The following is a 16,943-nucleotide window of genomic DNA, read 5'->3' on the forward strand; positions in this document are numbered from 1 at the left end:
AATATTTAAATTACATCTAATCAAACCATGAGCTTTGGCTCATATTAAAGGTATGTTGATTTTTTTACGGATACTGAAATAGGGCAGATGAAAGAAAACAAGATTTAGGAATAAAGAAATATCACATTGATGCAATTACATGTATTATTTTGAAGACAAGTTAAAAAAATTTGGTATAAAATGAACAAAATAATTTCCAAATCCATTGTTAAATAAATTACACGCAAGTTTGTGATATGAACTTGGCCTTAAATTATTATAATTGAAATGTGAGTTCATCTTATAGCCACGTGTACTTTGACTGCGCATTGTGTCTCTGGAAATGTGTGTGATATCTCTCATACCATGTTTTATAAAATAAAATGCGCATAGCAACAGACGGTGCGTGATTTCGGTTTTCATATTTCTAACATTTTCAGTTTACAGCTAAATACATATTTTTTCGTACGCTCTTACGCGTACTTAGAATATTTTTTCTTTATTATTTGTGCGTTATACATTTACACTTTATTTATGTACATCAAAATATACGTATATTATTCAAAAACATAATGTACTATCACCAAACTTTCAACATAACATCAAATTCATTCGTGAACACTAAATCTACATAAAGGACATTTGGTTTAACTTTTATAGTAAGAAGTATTTGGGATGTCATATTTAGGAAGAAATAATAAAGTTGTATATTTGTTATAAACAGCCAATTATGGTTGAACCCAAAATTGTAATTCGAATTGGAAACGTTCGTGCCATTTAATGTATCATCATCAGCTCATTATACGGGCCCATTGAGGGGCTCGGATCCTACCCTAAGTTAGGGGTGACTACGCCATAGTCAACCACGCTGGCCCAGTGCGGGTTTGTAGACTTCACACATATTGAATTTCTTCACAGATATGTGCAGGTTGCATCACGATACTGTCCTTCAACGTAGGAACATCGGATAAATGTACGTATGTAATTCGAAAAACATTGTTACATGGCGATAACCCAGGACCTGTAGATTACTAGTCAAGTGCCACCGACGATTTTATGTATGGCTCAACAATAATCGGCTGTTTCTATCAAATATATAGAAATAATAATATTAGCAAGATTTAAGAAACTAGTATAAGAATAATATTTGAAATGGCAAACGCTTTTTGGTAAATTTTAACTTGTAGTGCGTGCTTTGGGAGGAAAGCAGGACATTCCACGTTGACTCACAAGGACAGACTCACTCCTCATTTATGTTGTCTATTGTCCAAATGTTATTTCTAAGTTATGGTCAAACAAATTCATAAGTGTTAGAAATAATACTTTTCACACTACATTTAGGTATGAAATTAAAAATAATTCTTAAAGTGTGATAGAGCTAAAATGTTCTAGAGCGAAAGTTTTTAGTATGCGCGTGAATTCTAAATCAAGCAATAATATCAAAGCGTAGATACACAACATGTCGAACTCCTCGCTTTTGGTCTTTAATTCATCTACTCTAGTTAATTTAACAGTGGACAAGTGAAGATTATTAAGAGTGAGAGTAGAAAAATCCAAAAAGAAGGAATTCACGGTCAATGTGTGAGTTTTAACGAGTGCTCGAAATTGTTCCAATTATGTTCTAATAATTCATTCTCTAACTCTAATCTTTGATAATTTTTACACATACACGTAGATATCATGAAAGACGCCCGCCTCTAAGAGAGCAATAAGGACCCTATTGAATTTTACAACTGATTAAAAACTTCAACAAATTGAGGTATTTATCTATAAGACCCGTTTTCAAGAACCGCCACAGATGGACTTAGCATACATTTCTATTTCCCAAGAAAATAATATCACGTAAATAATTCTGAGAAACAATAATTTAGTTTTAATTTTGTTTTTTTACTTATGAATACACATCACAATACGAAATAAAATGTTCTTTGATAAGGACAGATATTTTTTTGAACACGGCAGAGAAATTATTATTAGAAATATTATTACTTTTTATAATCTTAATTTATTATATGTATATCCAGCAATTTTCTCTCTAAATGTTTTATGAATGATTATTGTATTACACTGCTTAATTCTCTGATATTACTTAAATAGAACTTAATTATTTAATCAGAAATTTATAAGTAAAGTGGGCAGATGCGATACATTCACTTCCTGAAAGTGAAGGCACTATGAATCACTTGCAGAGTGAGTTAATCGATTGAAACAATACGATCCACCGTTGAACCATGCGATCCACGCTAAATCAACTTTCAACTGAAAACTTTATAAATGTATCGTATTAAATAAAGATAAACTGGCCCACGCTCAATAAAAATTGGAAAAATTCATAAAATTTGTATATCTGTCAATTGCAACGTCTACTGTTATACATCTATCATTCTACAGACCGACATAGTTTAGGTTTTATTTGAAATTAAGTGAATCAAATAATAACCTAAGAAGCATTAATAGACGTTTAGCACCTTCGGTGACTTGAAACACGGGTATGGCAACAACAAACCGTTTCTGATATATTTACACAATAAAAACGTAAAAAATAACTTACTTATTATTATCAATATTATTTGATTACAACAACTACGCCCCCTGGCGAGGACTACATTTTCAACAAATGTCCATTCAATAAAGTCTTAATAACCATTAATTTATAATTTGTTTTCCCATCACATAATTATTAACGACACTTCTATCCTTTTAATTCATTTAAAAAATAAGAAAAAATCTAACAATTAATATTGTACCGCAACATGACTAAATCGTGAAGGTTGTCTAGTTATTGTTTGTATACTCAATATTATACACATAATATACAATATACATAATATATAATCCAAACCAATTAATATAAAAATCATTTTCAACCATATTACATCTGTGTTACCTCAATGATAATTCATAAGACGGATATTAATACATATAACTTTCATTATATGCATAAGTCATATATTATTCTTACAAAACAACAACTACTTTTATGTTATCCTAATATACATATATAGTCAATATTATGGATGTAATATAGACCTGAGATTTAGGCGACAGCAGGCGGTACGACGGTGCAACAAGTCTCGCAAAACACTCTGTCACCGATTTTGGGAAAAGCTAAGTTGCTTCCAGTATCGAACCGTATGGTCTCATTGTGTTGCTACCGGACTTGTCGCATTGTCACCACTTGTCTTGTTTTGCTACATTACAAAAATAACTCTATAAGAACCGATTTCAATTATTCTATTGACGCCACGTTGGAAAAAGAGACTTTGGAGTGTAAAATGTTATTATTCACGGGAAATTTTTATATGTTGTCGACCAAAACTGAAGTCTTTTTCTCCATCACATGCTGAACGTGGATCGCGACCTGAACTGATGATATCCGTCAAGCGACGAAAACCTCCATTGTCACTTGCGATGCTAACAAATGTTCCACACGTATAAAAAGTATCAAGTACAAACTAGTATCAAGTGCGCGCTTCGCCTGCTGCTGCTGTACACCTCCCATAACACGCGTCCTTGATGTTCAAAATATTGCTTCTATATAAACTATTTTAGCAAAAATAACGTAACGTAGTAAGTAAAGGTAACGTAGCACACATCAAACGATGTATAAACGGTTCAACTGTAAAACACTATTTAAAATATACGAACATTTCTCCGCTTAACACAAATATCTTAATCTCGCTCGATTCTGCCGAAATTATTACAGTGGCTTGGTTCGGCTCAAACGAGACGAGACTCGTGATAAATAATTATTGGTGTTTCTTAGTTGTATGTGTGTGAGTGTGTGTGTCGATGAATCGTACACGTACATAAACTTATAGTCTAAGTAGCACCGGCGCGCTCACGGGGAGGCCGCGAGGCGCGGGCCTCATCGAGCGACTCGTCGCGCTATTTATTATCATAAGTCAGCACTAACAGAAGTTCTGGCCGCGGCCGGCGACCGCGACACTTGGGGGTGCGGGCGCACGGTAACGTAAAACTATAACCTCGAGTCGCGCACAGTGACCGGTGCGCGCAGCGACCGGCGGGTCCGTGTGGGTAAGAGGTGGGATGTGAGAGGCACGAGGCGGGCGAGGCAAACGAGCAGCGCGGCCGCCAGCAGCGGCGCGCTGGGCGGGCCGGCACTGGCGGGCGCGCGCGCCGCGTACGGCACCGAGCAGGCGGGCGCACGGTCCTCGACGGGCGCGCACTGCTCGGCGGGTGGGCGCGTGGGTTCGGTCAGTCGCGCCTCGCATCGGTAGCACAGGCGTGCCTCGCAGTTCCAGTAGCAGCACTCGTCCGCCCCGTAGTTTGATTTGTTCGCCTGTGCACCGGTCTCTGGGATGCGTGCGTCTACAACATTGGTACACTTTATAAATTTCAACAGCTTGCAAGACACTAAATTACTAAATAAACAAATAAACAAGACACAACACATAAAGTCGAAGTAATCATCATGCTTTTGAAAGAGTAACAATTTTTGCCAACAAAACGGTCTATTGTTACTTTGCTAGTAGCTTAGTTTACTATTGAAAATTTTTATTTGTATGCAGTTTACAATTAGTGAGTGTATCCACAGAGTACAATGCAATACAATAATTTTCTAAGTATTGTAATAAAAAACAATTTAAAAACAGTCGAAAGTAGTTGCGTGATCGGTTAAGGGGAACAAAGGCAGCGAGGCATAGACAATAGGAGAGCAACAATTGCCCACCGCTATGTGTGAAAGGAAAAATAAAAACGTCTGCATTCACAGCAGAAGCCACTATTTGTTTGGAGCTCTCTCGTTTTGAACCCCGGCCAAGCGATGCTGGGAGCTAATCGCGCCTAATTCAACCCCCTCCCTGCTGTCTGAACACCAACGCAGCGCCGTGCCCAATCCCACCCATTGTTATAACCAACAATGCCGACCATTTGATAAAACATCGTTTAAATAGCACGCAGTATTTTATGAACTGCTTTAGGAAAAATTAGAACTAAAAATAAAGGAATTACGAATACAAGTATTTTTAAATATTATGTTTTTAAACTGAAACTGTTTTAATTATATTGGAACAGAAATTATAGGTTACAAGTATAACAAGTAAAACATAAATTTACATTACGGAAAAGGAAATTAATCTGTTAGTAACACTTTGTTTGCGTTGGCAATAGCTTTTAACTTTATGAATCTAAGCATGTTACGTATTACTTGATATTACAGTAAGATCAAATTTAGTTTCAAAAATCAATAAACAAATTTACACAGATAATCTTATCAGATACTGAATGGTTGATGAAATTAAAAATTTAAATGATGAACGACTAACCGAGGCATAGGAACGTTGGCTCGCCAGCGTATTGTGTGGGGTAGGCGGGCGCGCGGTCCGCCGGCAGGAAGTAAGGGCAGTGCTGCTCCACCAGCTGGCACACGGACAGGCAGGGCTTGAGGCGCACCAGGGGCCGACCGGGGCCCGCGGCAGCGGCGCGTACCCAGCGGCCCACCACGCCACCGCCGCCGCCGCCCCCGCCGCCGCGCCGCCGGTCCAGGTGCCCCACGCGCTCTAAGTGCCGCGCGTGCCAACGCGCCGAGTGCTCGCCCGGCGCGCGCCGCGACCTCCCGCCCTCCTCCGCTCCCTCCTCTGCGCCCTCCTCTACCCACAGTGGCACCATCGTGCTGCACGCCCAACGCCGGTACGTCTCCTGTAAATGTAAACATCCCTCAATTAGAACAATATCTAAGAAACGGGTCATCTATCTATTTAAGATCATATTCTGGTATTCCATATAAACATATAGCAAAGACCAGGGTAAAATAAAAAAGTTAATAAAGGAAGAGCAACTTGGTCAGTTGACGTGACGTTGATAAAATTTGGGCGAAGATGTACGACGTGGCGTTGTGTTATAAGGCAAGACTAGATTTACGAGGTGTGCAGACCGCAACGACGCTGCAGGTCGCAGCTGCCGCCGGCGCCCGACCCTCCTCACTTTTATCGTATCCGGCATTTTTCACTCCCGAAGGAAATCAGGCTGCGCCGAGGCAGTGATTAATTAGTTATCCAGCGAGCGCACCGCATCGCTGCCACAACGCCACCAGCGTCGCGCCGCCGATTTCTATCTTACGAAGACGTGGACAATTTTCATTACGACGTTGCTAAATTAAAATTTACTCTAAGAAGCTCAATCAATTAATGTCCATTTAACTTTAAAAGTAGTTTTTCATTAAAGTAACGACAAGAAGAGTGATATAACTGTATAACATTGAGTACCATTTTTCAACAGAATGCATTCTATTACCTATGGGTTTTAGTGGAACATAAAAATCTCAACCTTCTATTATACATATTTGAGAGAAAAAGTAGTTTGAAACAGTGATGCTATTATAATAGCCGCATGCATAATATGAAAGCTAGAGATGAATTCGTCGTGAAGACAAAAAGATCCACGAAGCGTGACTCGCTGCTTTGCCGAGTGACGACGTTTTGCAATTAAATACCTCCCCCCGCCCGCTCACGTACCCCTCTACCTTCTACCACGATCGTATCGTAGGCGCGTGACGAACACCGCGCTAATATCGGACTTCGACACTTTTAAAGACATTGATTAAAACGCTTACTTAATTTTAGCGAGTGTTGAATCTTACAATTAATTTAAGGTATCAGTGCTGAGTTTTAGGCATTGCTTTAACTTTATTTTATAAGAAGCTTCTTCCACATCATACAATCATTTCTTATAAGATTCATATATGGTTTATTGCCGAAGAAATGTAAAGAAAAAACTTATAGATTTAAAATGTGTTGAAAGCTCACAGTGAAGATAAAATTATCAAATAATTCAACAATTACCTTTATTTACATAGATTTATGTACCTTTATTTTCAAGTGAGTTCCAGAAATATCTTTATCAGTATTCTAGAAACATAACAACTAGGTACTGTAAAATTTTCCTAAAAGCGTTGCGATTCCCAGTAACAATAAACTTTCCCTTGTCTAAATATACCACGACCACTTACGATTGATATTTACCCTTCAATATTCTAGTAAAGACGGAGTTCAGTTCACTTTAAAATTAAATAGAAGCGCTCAAAGTTGACGTTGCTTAAGATTACTCGAGCGTGTATTAAGTGCACCTCCTAGAGATAATTTCATTAAGCCTGTGACAATGGCCTATTAGTAGAGGGAATAATCGTTAAATAACTATTAGCTATTAAGCTAACGGAAGGGCATTAATTGACACATCTAGTGTAACCTCTCTGTCCAATATGCGGCCGAGTCTTAAGCGATATGAGAATATTGAATACATTAGAGTACGGATTTAGTTTAATCTTAAAGAATGGTACAAAGTCGTAACTTATAGTCAGAAGAAATACACATACAAATTTCTATGATAAAAAAATAATTATATTATTATTAAAAAAATATTATAGAAATCTTATGAAATGCTGAAATGAATGAAAAAATTGAGCTTTATAGCAATCTTACTGCTGTTAATAATCCTTTCTTGTCGTCGATCCAAATTGCTCGTTTCTATAGAATTTTTCGAATAAATGTTTTAAAAAAGTTTTTTAAATTTACTAGCTGTCGCCCGCGACTCTGTCCGCGTGGATATTAAAAAAAACTTAATTAGTCCACCCATCCACATTACATCCATCTCAACATTCGCATTTATAAAATTAGTAAGTTAAATAAAAACAGCTCAAGGCATAAATTAAAAAAATGAATAAATAGTATCCTATGTCCGTCTCCTGGCTCTAAGCTACCTCCTCACCAATTTTCAGCCATATCGTTAAAGCCGTTCTTGAGTTATAAATAGTGTAACTAACACGACTTTCTTTTATATATATAGATAGATGACAATGATAAATGTATATAAATGTAGTATATTGGTAATAAATACACATATTATGTAAAGTTCTCATATCGTTGAATACAATTTTTTAAAATGTATCTATTCTAAGTATATTTAATAATTACATAGAACGGATAACTATAAGTGCGATAGTAAAATGGACGTTGGGAAGAGCTTAATGTTCGATGCCCGCGAGGCTCATTAGCGAACAGCGATATCTGACAAGTTAAATCAAATGTTCAGCTTGTCGAACGAAGACATCTCGGCGGGCTAGCGGGCCGGTTAACCGGGATAACAACACCACTTTCTGATATATACGTAACATAATCAATCATATTTCTTCTACTGACTACACTGTTTTTTCCTGATTTTAATCTTTTTCTGGCATTTCTTAAGTAACTTCGACTTAATACTAACTTAATTGACTTTATATAAGTGTTTTATATTGCTTATAGGGATAAATATATAGATATTTCTTAGGTTTTATTTATTTGTTCACGTTTACTAGTGCTTTTGAAGTACAAATTGTGTAGGAATAGGTTCTCGACTGCACTTGAAGTAAATATACACACTGGCAGATTGTCGAAATGGCGGAATACAGTACTGACTACATTGTATTTTGTTTTATAATACTGTCTCAATATCTTTATCTATCTTCCAGATATTTATCTATCTTCCCTTCTTCCATATAAACTATTTTTTTTATTATTATTATTAATCTGTTTGTATGCAATTCTTAACATCACGGTGGTTGTTTTTTCCCGGATTCGAAACACTTGCTCTCAAATAAATTTAGTCTTTAATTTACTTTCAAAGAAAACTCGAAGCTTTTTCCTTTGAGATATCTATCCAGTAAGTCTTAATCGCCGGCCAATTAGATGGTCATTAATTATGTAAGTTGTTCGACGCCGGCGACCTCACGCGACTTATTTATTCAAGTGGAACCATAACCCTCTAATGACTCAAGTTGACTCATAAACCTATATAGAGTTATGTACAGGAAACTAATCGCGTATGTAACTTCATCGACACTTTTTAATCTCTATTTATTAAAAAGTGCGCTCGTTATTATTGCACTAAGAACAGAAAATAAAACACAAAAATTATAAAACTATCGAAGTGTCATATAACTCTAATTAATTAATTAATAAACCTAGTAAATATTGAATATTACTTCTTAATCTATCATAAAGTAAACGATCAAGCACACACTAAAACCAGTCGCGGTACTCAGTCCTACGCGTTCAAAGCTTTATAATTTAAGTGCATCCATCTCATTAAATATTTATTTAAGCAAACCTGAATATATTTTACACTATTTTATGATACGTTCAAGAATATCGAATTTATTTGTAGACTACGCGTTGCTACGGCGTAGTCGTTTTACAGTATTTAATTTTATTAAACACTTTTATAGCCTTGTTTATAGTTGTAAGAAACAATACCTTATAACAATGTCATTATTAATTTAAGTAAATAAAAAAGAATATGGTGCCAAGCCCCACTAGGGGTGTTAGTGACTATTTATTTGTTTTATTAATCATAAATTGTAGTTAAACTACATTTTATTTTAGTGAGTGGAAAAGATATGACAGTGAGGTATATAGTCGTATTGTAAAATAGTGTGATGGAGAGTCGCGCGTGCGTCGTATGTATGTTAACGACCTCATAATCTGCGGGCAATTTGCGGCCTCTAGTGTCCATTTATACGTGATAATAAAAAGTGCCCAATAAAACGCCCCTACCAGCCACATTATTCTATTTTACTCAATGAAGTAATTGAGTAAATGTTCTGTAAATATAACTCCTGGAAAGTTAAAGATTCTCTAAAAAAAAAGCTAAGCTTTTAACCTAAAAGTGTTTTCAAATAATTTAGCTGATCAAATTTAATGGTAGTGTTACTATTATGTTTACAAGGAAATTAGTTTCAGGACAAAATTTCAGTCAATTTTGATACTGAAAATGTGAGAAAGCTTTGCTATTTATTCCAAATGGAAATATATAAACGTAAGCCATGTACAGTGATAAATCAAACGATAACTTTTTCATTCCGCACGTTTCTACGACGATCTTTTATCAGATGAATGGTAAGCTGAGAAATTGAAAATTAACTTAATCGCCACAATATTATTTCGTTATCATTAATCATTTAGAAAAGTTGATCACAGCTTTGTTCCCACATCGATAAATACTTTAAGTATTTTACGATTTCTTCCATGAAATCTTAGTCTTAGTATTTTACTTATTACTCTTACTAATATTATAAATGCAAACATTTAGATAGATGGACGGATGCTTCTTTAAAGGTATCTCCGGAACGACTGAACGGATCGCGCGGATATTTGGCATAGATATAGAACATAGTCTGGAAGAACACATATGCTACTTATTTAGTTTCTTTTTTAATTCCGCGCGGACCGAGTCGCAGGCAACAGCTAGTATGAGGATAAATGAAAATATTTATTATACAATCAAAACTCAATAATACAAAGATATGTAAACTATGCGATACGAGTTTAACGTAGTTAAAACGTTACCAATAACATGCGATATTCCGCTCAATGTATATTTAACAAAAGGCTATTATCAAAGGTCCGATATTGACGCAAAGCATTCAATGAGCTGCCTATTCACACCGCATGCCGACGTCTTAATAATCTAGCATTTCTAGTTAGGTCTATAACAGATAATATCCGCTGCTTGATGGATGAGACACGGCCGGGCAAGTGCTGCGTCATGCTGATCAAATCACACCGCAGCCCGCTCCCGCTGTCTCTACCCTCTATCCCTCCCCTCCCCTCCCCTCCCCACCTGCCCCTTCACACAATACAATGTAAGTAACCTACATCTCACTACTCAATCCTCAATCCGTTGTAATAACTTCTATTCTTGCAAAACAATACCGCGATGATTTATTGTTTTGTCTGTTGTTATATTTCTGATATGAAAACTAAATTGTTCCGATAGTATCCAAATGGAAGTGATATTTTATTTTGAGTTTCATAGATTTTTTTTTTAAATCGAATACTTAAAAATCCAATTCTAACTGAATGTAAAAGAAAGATTAGATTTGTTCTGATCTACTGAAGGTAATAAGTAGTACAAAAATCTTTATAAATGTTCATGGCAACGAATAGCTCTCAGCTCTCGAGTAACTGGTGACTATTAAGGCAGGCGATTATTCTCCATTAAGTAATATTACAGAGATAAATTTTAAAAGATTAAAAATATGATATTTTTTAAATACAATTATAAAGCATAACCCATAAAGAGAATATCAAACACAAAACTTATAAAAATAGGTATATTAGCGAAAATTCCAAAGCTCGCATTTAATTTTAAGTTTGATTGTATTTGTTTCTTGTTTCGCAATCTCTAAAGATTAACAACCGAGAAAAATATTTTACACTTCCTGGTGAATATTGCCGCTTGGAATATATAAACAATTACTGAATATAATGTACTGAAATTGATACAAAAAACAAGTTAATGAAAATGTTTCACTAACTAATAATCTTAATGTGTTATAGGTATTCAATTTCCAAAATCCACCAGCTAGATAAACGTCCCCTATAAAAGAGTAAAGATTTGACTATTTGCAATGAATACACTTCAAAACTACTGAACCGATTTGAAAAATTCTTTCACTTTTGGAAAGCTGCACTATCCCTGGGCTATATTTCTTCGTAGATTTTTTTTCATTCCGCGCGAACGAAGACGCGGGCAACCGCTACTATATTCATATTGAATCCAACTAATTAAGATATAAAAGCTACGTTGGTATGACATGATATTATCCCTTTATGCATATGAAATTTACTTTATCATAATTAACAATGGTAAAGACAAGATAACTTTACAGATAAATCCTTAATTAATTGGTGACATTATTAACTTATATAATCGCTCCATTTGCTAACGTATGTACTGACCGGCATTAAATTAATTACAGCGGCTAAAAAATGTAAAACCGTTGATACGCCGCTAAGCCGCGACAGAAGCCGAGGTAGGAACGAGATGCCAACAATAAAGAGTGAAATTAACAAAATAAACAGCAGGCAAACAAGCCGCCTGCCGCCGGCCGGGACTAATCCTCTTATCGCTTTATCCCGGACGCGTTGATCAGACGCTTCCGCAGCGCGCCGTGTGGCCCGTGGGCGTCGCGCCATCCCTCTCCACTACACTAAAATCCCACCCAAAACCAAGATCTCTCTTAAACAAATACGACTGTTTTCAATTAATTTTTTGATGGCAGCACACGAGCAGTCTCTAAATTCTTATGCAAAGTTCAAACAAATTGCACTATGATCTATGAGGTACAAAATAAACACAAACCAACTCAAAATAATACATATGAGAAAACAAAAATAATTTTAATTTGTCACAACTATTCCATCAGGGCATAAAGTAACAAGTAGTCAAATATATTACAAACGAGAGTCGCATTTCAAACTGACGTTTTAATGAAAAAACTAGCTGCAAATATTTCGACTTTCTATTTCAGGTCTCTAATTAAAACGGACTACAACAATAGCTCGCTAAAATGCATGAAACGCAAAAAAAACTTCCCTCACATTTTGCCACACACCTTTTCATTTTCTCTTGTCATTGCATTTTTAATGCTAATGTAAGCAGCTTAATTAAGACACAGTCCTCAATCAGAGGATATTGAACCTTGACAGAAAGGCGGAAAGTTTATTTTTCTTAGCGTGTCTCTGTTTAAGGTTTGCTAACAGTTCTCATGAGAATTCCCCATTCTCGGGAACTTGCTACACACGATGTTCATTGTTTCAACTTTGTACTCTATGTTTAAGTAGTCTGTGGATTTATTCTTTACAATCTCTAGCCTATTTAAAAATGTATAAAAGTATTTAAGTAATAATAATAAAAGTAAGGGAATAGTTATTGCATCAAAATGTATTGGATTTATGCTATTCTGGTTAAGAAGTGATAAAACTGTTCTTTTCTAAGGTTTCAATTTACTTTAACCCCCGGTTCATACCCATTATCCTTATCGCAAGTACGCAGGAAGACAACACATTTTAATTCTGTAAAAAAATTCTTCGACACTCGCGTTTCACAACCGCTGGCAATTTAGTAAACACATTTTAAAAAAGAAACGTGTCGTTTATGCTTTCTACAAAATCTTAAATTACTTTAAGGAACACCTCAATTCCTATTTTTATGTCTAGTAAAGGTATGAAATTCCAGTAAAATGGTGCACCTTATCATAAGCAACATAGTCTTAGTAAATTTATTAATTTTAATTACTTATTAAACAAAATTATTTATTGATAATAGCTGTCGCCCGCATGTCCGTCCGCGCGGGATTAAAAATAGATGTAGGCCGATTCTCAGACCTACTCAATATGCTCACAAAATTTCATAAGAATCGGTTAAGCCGTTTCGGAGGAGTATGGGAACGAAAATTGTGACACGATAATTTTATATATAAGATTACAATTATATCTACTTAAAATAATCGTTATGAAATGTTTACCAACGCATTGGACGCAACAAGGAGAGACATAGTGTGAAAATATTTCTGGTTTACATCGGCTATTGTGTAGCTTCAAGGTGTGAAAGATCGTAGCAGCTCGTAGCGGCGCGTAGCGGGCATTGTGCGCCGGATCCTGCTGTCACCGCCGCCGCCAGCCTACGCCGCAATTTGTAATAATTTGTTATCTGTCAGCGAGCGGTCGGAACCGTTTACACTCTAACGACTCCCTTCAATAAATACAGCTTTTCATTTACATTGGCCCACGCGTTAAAGTGCACAACGTAAAGGTTAAGAAAACTTTCCTAAATATATAATTTCTAGAAGTCTATTTTTCATCAGGCATGATATTAATATTAAATTTGAGTATTTAATGTACAAAAAATATGTAATGACGGCATAATTTCCTTTAAAATGTAAGGCAAAAGGCCCAAGAGCTCCTGAATTAATTATAAACAGTAGCAAACGGACTGTGTACATTTCACGAATGCCTCTTAGGCTCACGAGCAAGCATCAGAGCTAGCTTTATTAAAATATCCCGACAGTGTACACTGCGCGACGCAATTTCACAATGAGAGATGTCGAATTGTTATTATCCAACATGCATATACTTTTTACATTTCAAAATATATTTCAATTTTAATTAAACCTATTTGCACTATCAATAATATTTCCTTTAATACGATTAATTTAAAAATTGGAAGAATATATATAGAATTAAGTTCAATACCTGAATAGAAGAAATTCCGAACGACAAAACCCAGAAAGTATTATTATACGTTTGTTATATTATTACATCGTGTAATGCAAAGCGAAGCGGAAGTTCGAAGTTCAGTGTTGCTGCGGTTTGTTGCTACGCCACTGTTTAACTGGAAAGTTGCTTCATATGTGGCTAAGTCATAATGTATGTAAATATCAATAAAATCAGAAAAAGACTTTTGATTTTTCACAAATAGCATTAAATTATTTATATAGATTAAATTAATAATTTTGTTTCCAATATTGTACAGTCTTCAAAACCAAATTGAAAAGTGATAAATTAGTATAATTTGAATTGAAATATGTTCGAAGATGTTATAAACAGGGCTAAAGGGTTGCGGGGTATACGCGTTTTGACATCACAAACCACAAGCAAGATTAATGTTCTGTCTCAAATATTGCAAGTAAACGTCCTGAAGGAACAGCTGTCGCCGAACAATAGTGAACACTTCATCAAGACGGCTTAATTCCGCTTTAAACGAGCGCACCGATCGAGACCTCTTTGCGACCAATAATTTAATTCATCCCAATTACTTGGAAACGACATGCTTTGTTTCCGTATTACAAGAGCGTATCTAGTTATTTAGATTCCAGTGGATAGTAAATACTTAAGTTCAATAAGCAAGAAATCACCTAGCATATACACCTAGCTTATTTATGCCCATTTAATGAAAAACAAATTTAAAAGCATTCAGATATTTTTGTATCTATCTTGTCTCTTTTTATAGGAGAAGAAGGCAAACAAGCAACGAATAACCGCAATGCCAGAGGAACCGCAAATGTGTTATTAGTTATTTCTATCTTCTAGTTACCTTTACTTAAAATCTTAGGTCTGTCGTAATTACTTTATGATCTTCACAAGCAACTTGAAGACTACTTGAATGGTGTATTCATATTGTAGCATCTGTCATATTCTCTCGAGGCCCATCACGTCGTCGGTTAGGTAAGTGTTGACGTAATTGTTGACGCTCGGCGGAGAAGCATAAAATATGCATCGTACAGCCTCCGATGTGCCACTTCGCCGCCTCGGTACTGCGCGGACCGAATTGGAAATACTGACGTTAACTCGACAGATACAGTAACTCAGACGGCGACTACAATCACATTTGATACTATTTATGTTGTTTCCAGATGTTGTTCCTTGAAATAGTTTGGTAGACTTGTTCGACATTTAATGTATCAAGCTATTTTTAAATGTTTATTCTGAAATTGTCTCAATAAGCTCTACCTTCAACTATACCTTTAATATGCTTTACTGGAATCAATAGTACTTCCATAAAACGACGTTCAACTGCAAAATCTTTCTTAGTAGAACATTTATAAAATGTATTTGATTAGATTCCTTCACAATTATTTTGCAAAAGCAAGTTGTATACAATTGGTATTACTTTTAAGATAATTAATTTGCACCATTAACAGCTACAAAAGGTGATATAAGAGAATTTTAGGTTCGAAAGGGTTCTAAATAAACGAATGGTTTATGTGTCACGTGTCCGCGGGTCACGTTGGCGGGAGGGCAAGGGACGCGGGACGGGCACGCTGCAGGGTCGCTGCACGTGCCGACATCGATTCGGCAATTGCCTACATTGTGCCGCAGCCGAGCACGAATTCTTGCAGCCCTATGACTATCGCGATACCTGTTGCTTAGTTACTCGAACTTTCGTTGGAAAATTTTAAGTCACTTTATTCTTTTTATTTGAATTCTTTATTGCTTAATAGCTTTGGAAAAGTTTTACATTCTTACATCATTTTATTGACTTTATCAAACGTTCATACGAATATCTGCTGATAGAAAACGATTGAGAATAATTTATGAAATAAAATTGTTTTTAAAATATATAAAGAAACTCAACTATGTAGAATATAAGTATATTTAGATCTATGTGTATAGTATAAGGAAAAGTTTTTATTTTATAATTGGCATATAGCTCTTGAGAGCATCGAAGAGTATCGGATTTTAAAAAGAAAATAAAATATGGCAGGCCGCCAAGCGGGGGAACAGGGCGGTCGCGACGCGGCTTGCGGAGGCCACCTGCACTATGGAGTGGATTAGTATGGCCTATCGCGGGTGCGGACACTGCGCGAATATCACAAATTGCACCAAATATACTCGCGCCAACTTATAAATGATATCGTTATTTTTTGATGAAACGAACAAGAAAAACATCTGATGTTTATGTTAACGCTACCCATAGATTCGTAACAAGCGAAAGAGTCATAGATATATAATATAACCGTTAATATAGAGAGGATAGTCTCCCTAATAGACTTGTGGGTATCTATAGGAATTTTAAGACTTATTATAAATTGTCTAAGTAATCCTCTCCTACTTATTTAAGGATTAAAAGTTACCCAAACTAAACTGAAGAATAAATTCTTAAATAAAACAAATATTGACGGTATCTTACACTATTTTTAAAATTGTTTTTATTTTAAACCGTTGACAAATATTATGTCTTTGTTTCCTTTTGTTAGGCATTCTATCAGCGCGATATAAATCTATTGGCTTGCATACAAACCACGACGAAAATCCATATGTCGTCAAAATGAAACGATTTGTTGAAATTTTCCTGGCAAGTGCAAGCTTTGTTTATTGTTTTATATCAAGCAATCTTGAAGAAGAAAAGTAGGTTTAGGGAGTGACATATTTTATTCAATATAAATTTACATAAATCTACGTTTTAAATAAATATATTACAGTCAAGTTTACTTCATTTCAAAGCAAATCTTCATATACCAAGTAGTCAGCTATTGAAACGAAAAAAATGTAAAAATACACAAAGCTTTAAAATGATATTTCAGATGTTTAAAAATATCAACGTTAAAGCTCAAAAAATATTAACTTAATTGGCTTTATTTTGTCTACATTTTGCAACAAAATGTACTGCAGCTCGTTTAAAAA

At 35.5% G+C, this 16,943-nt stretch overlaps 2 protein-coding genes across 2 annotated transcripts in view; one reads left to right on the top strand and one right to left on the bottom strand.

Annotated features, from left to right (window-relative positions):
• Window positions 1-1,204, top strand: part of Mmp1 (matrix metalloproteinase 1) — a 35,024-nt gene extending 33,820 nt beyond the window's left edge. The window contains exon 13 of the mRNA XM_013310976.1: window positions 1,167-1,204. Coding sequence (XP_013166430.1) covers window positions 1,167-1,204 — 38 coding nt within the window. The remainder of the gene's footprint in view (window positions 1-1,166) is intronic.
• A 2,754-nt stretch (window positions 1,205-3,958) lies between these two features.
• Mid1 (calcium-permeable channel component Mid1) overlaps window positions 3,959-16,943 on the bottom strand; it is a 36,818-nt gene continuing 23,833 nt past the window's right edge. Inside the window, exons 2-3 of the mRNA XM_013310977.1 lie at window positions 5,268-5,640; window positions 3,959-4,311 (exon numbers count right to left, since the gene is read on the bottom strand). Coding sequence (XP_013166431.1) covers window positions 3,959-4,311; window positions 5,268-5,610 — 696 coding nt within the window. The 5' untranslated portion in view covers window positions 5,611-5,640. The remainder of the gene's footprint in view (window positions 4,312-5,267; window positions 5,641-16,943) is intronic.

The sequence above is a fragment of the Papilio xuthus genome, unplaced genomic scaffold, assembly GCF_000836235.2.
Source record: "Papilio xuthus unplaced genomic scaffold, Pxut_1.1 DF827680.1, whole genome shotgun sequence".
NCBI lineage: Eukaryota > Metazoa > Arthropoda > Insecta > Lepidoptera > Papilionidae > Papilio > Papilio xuthus.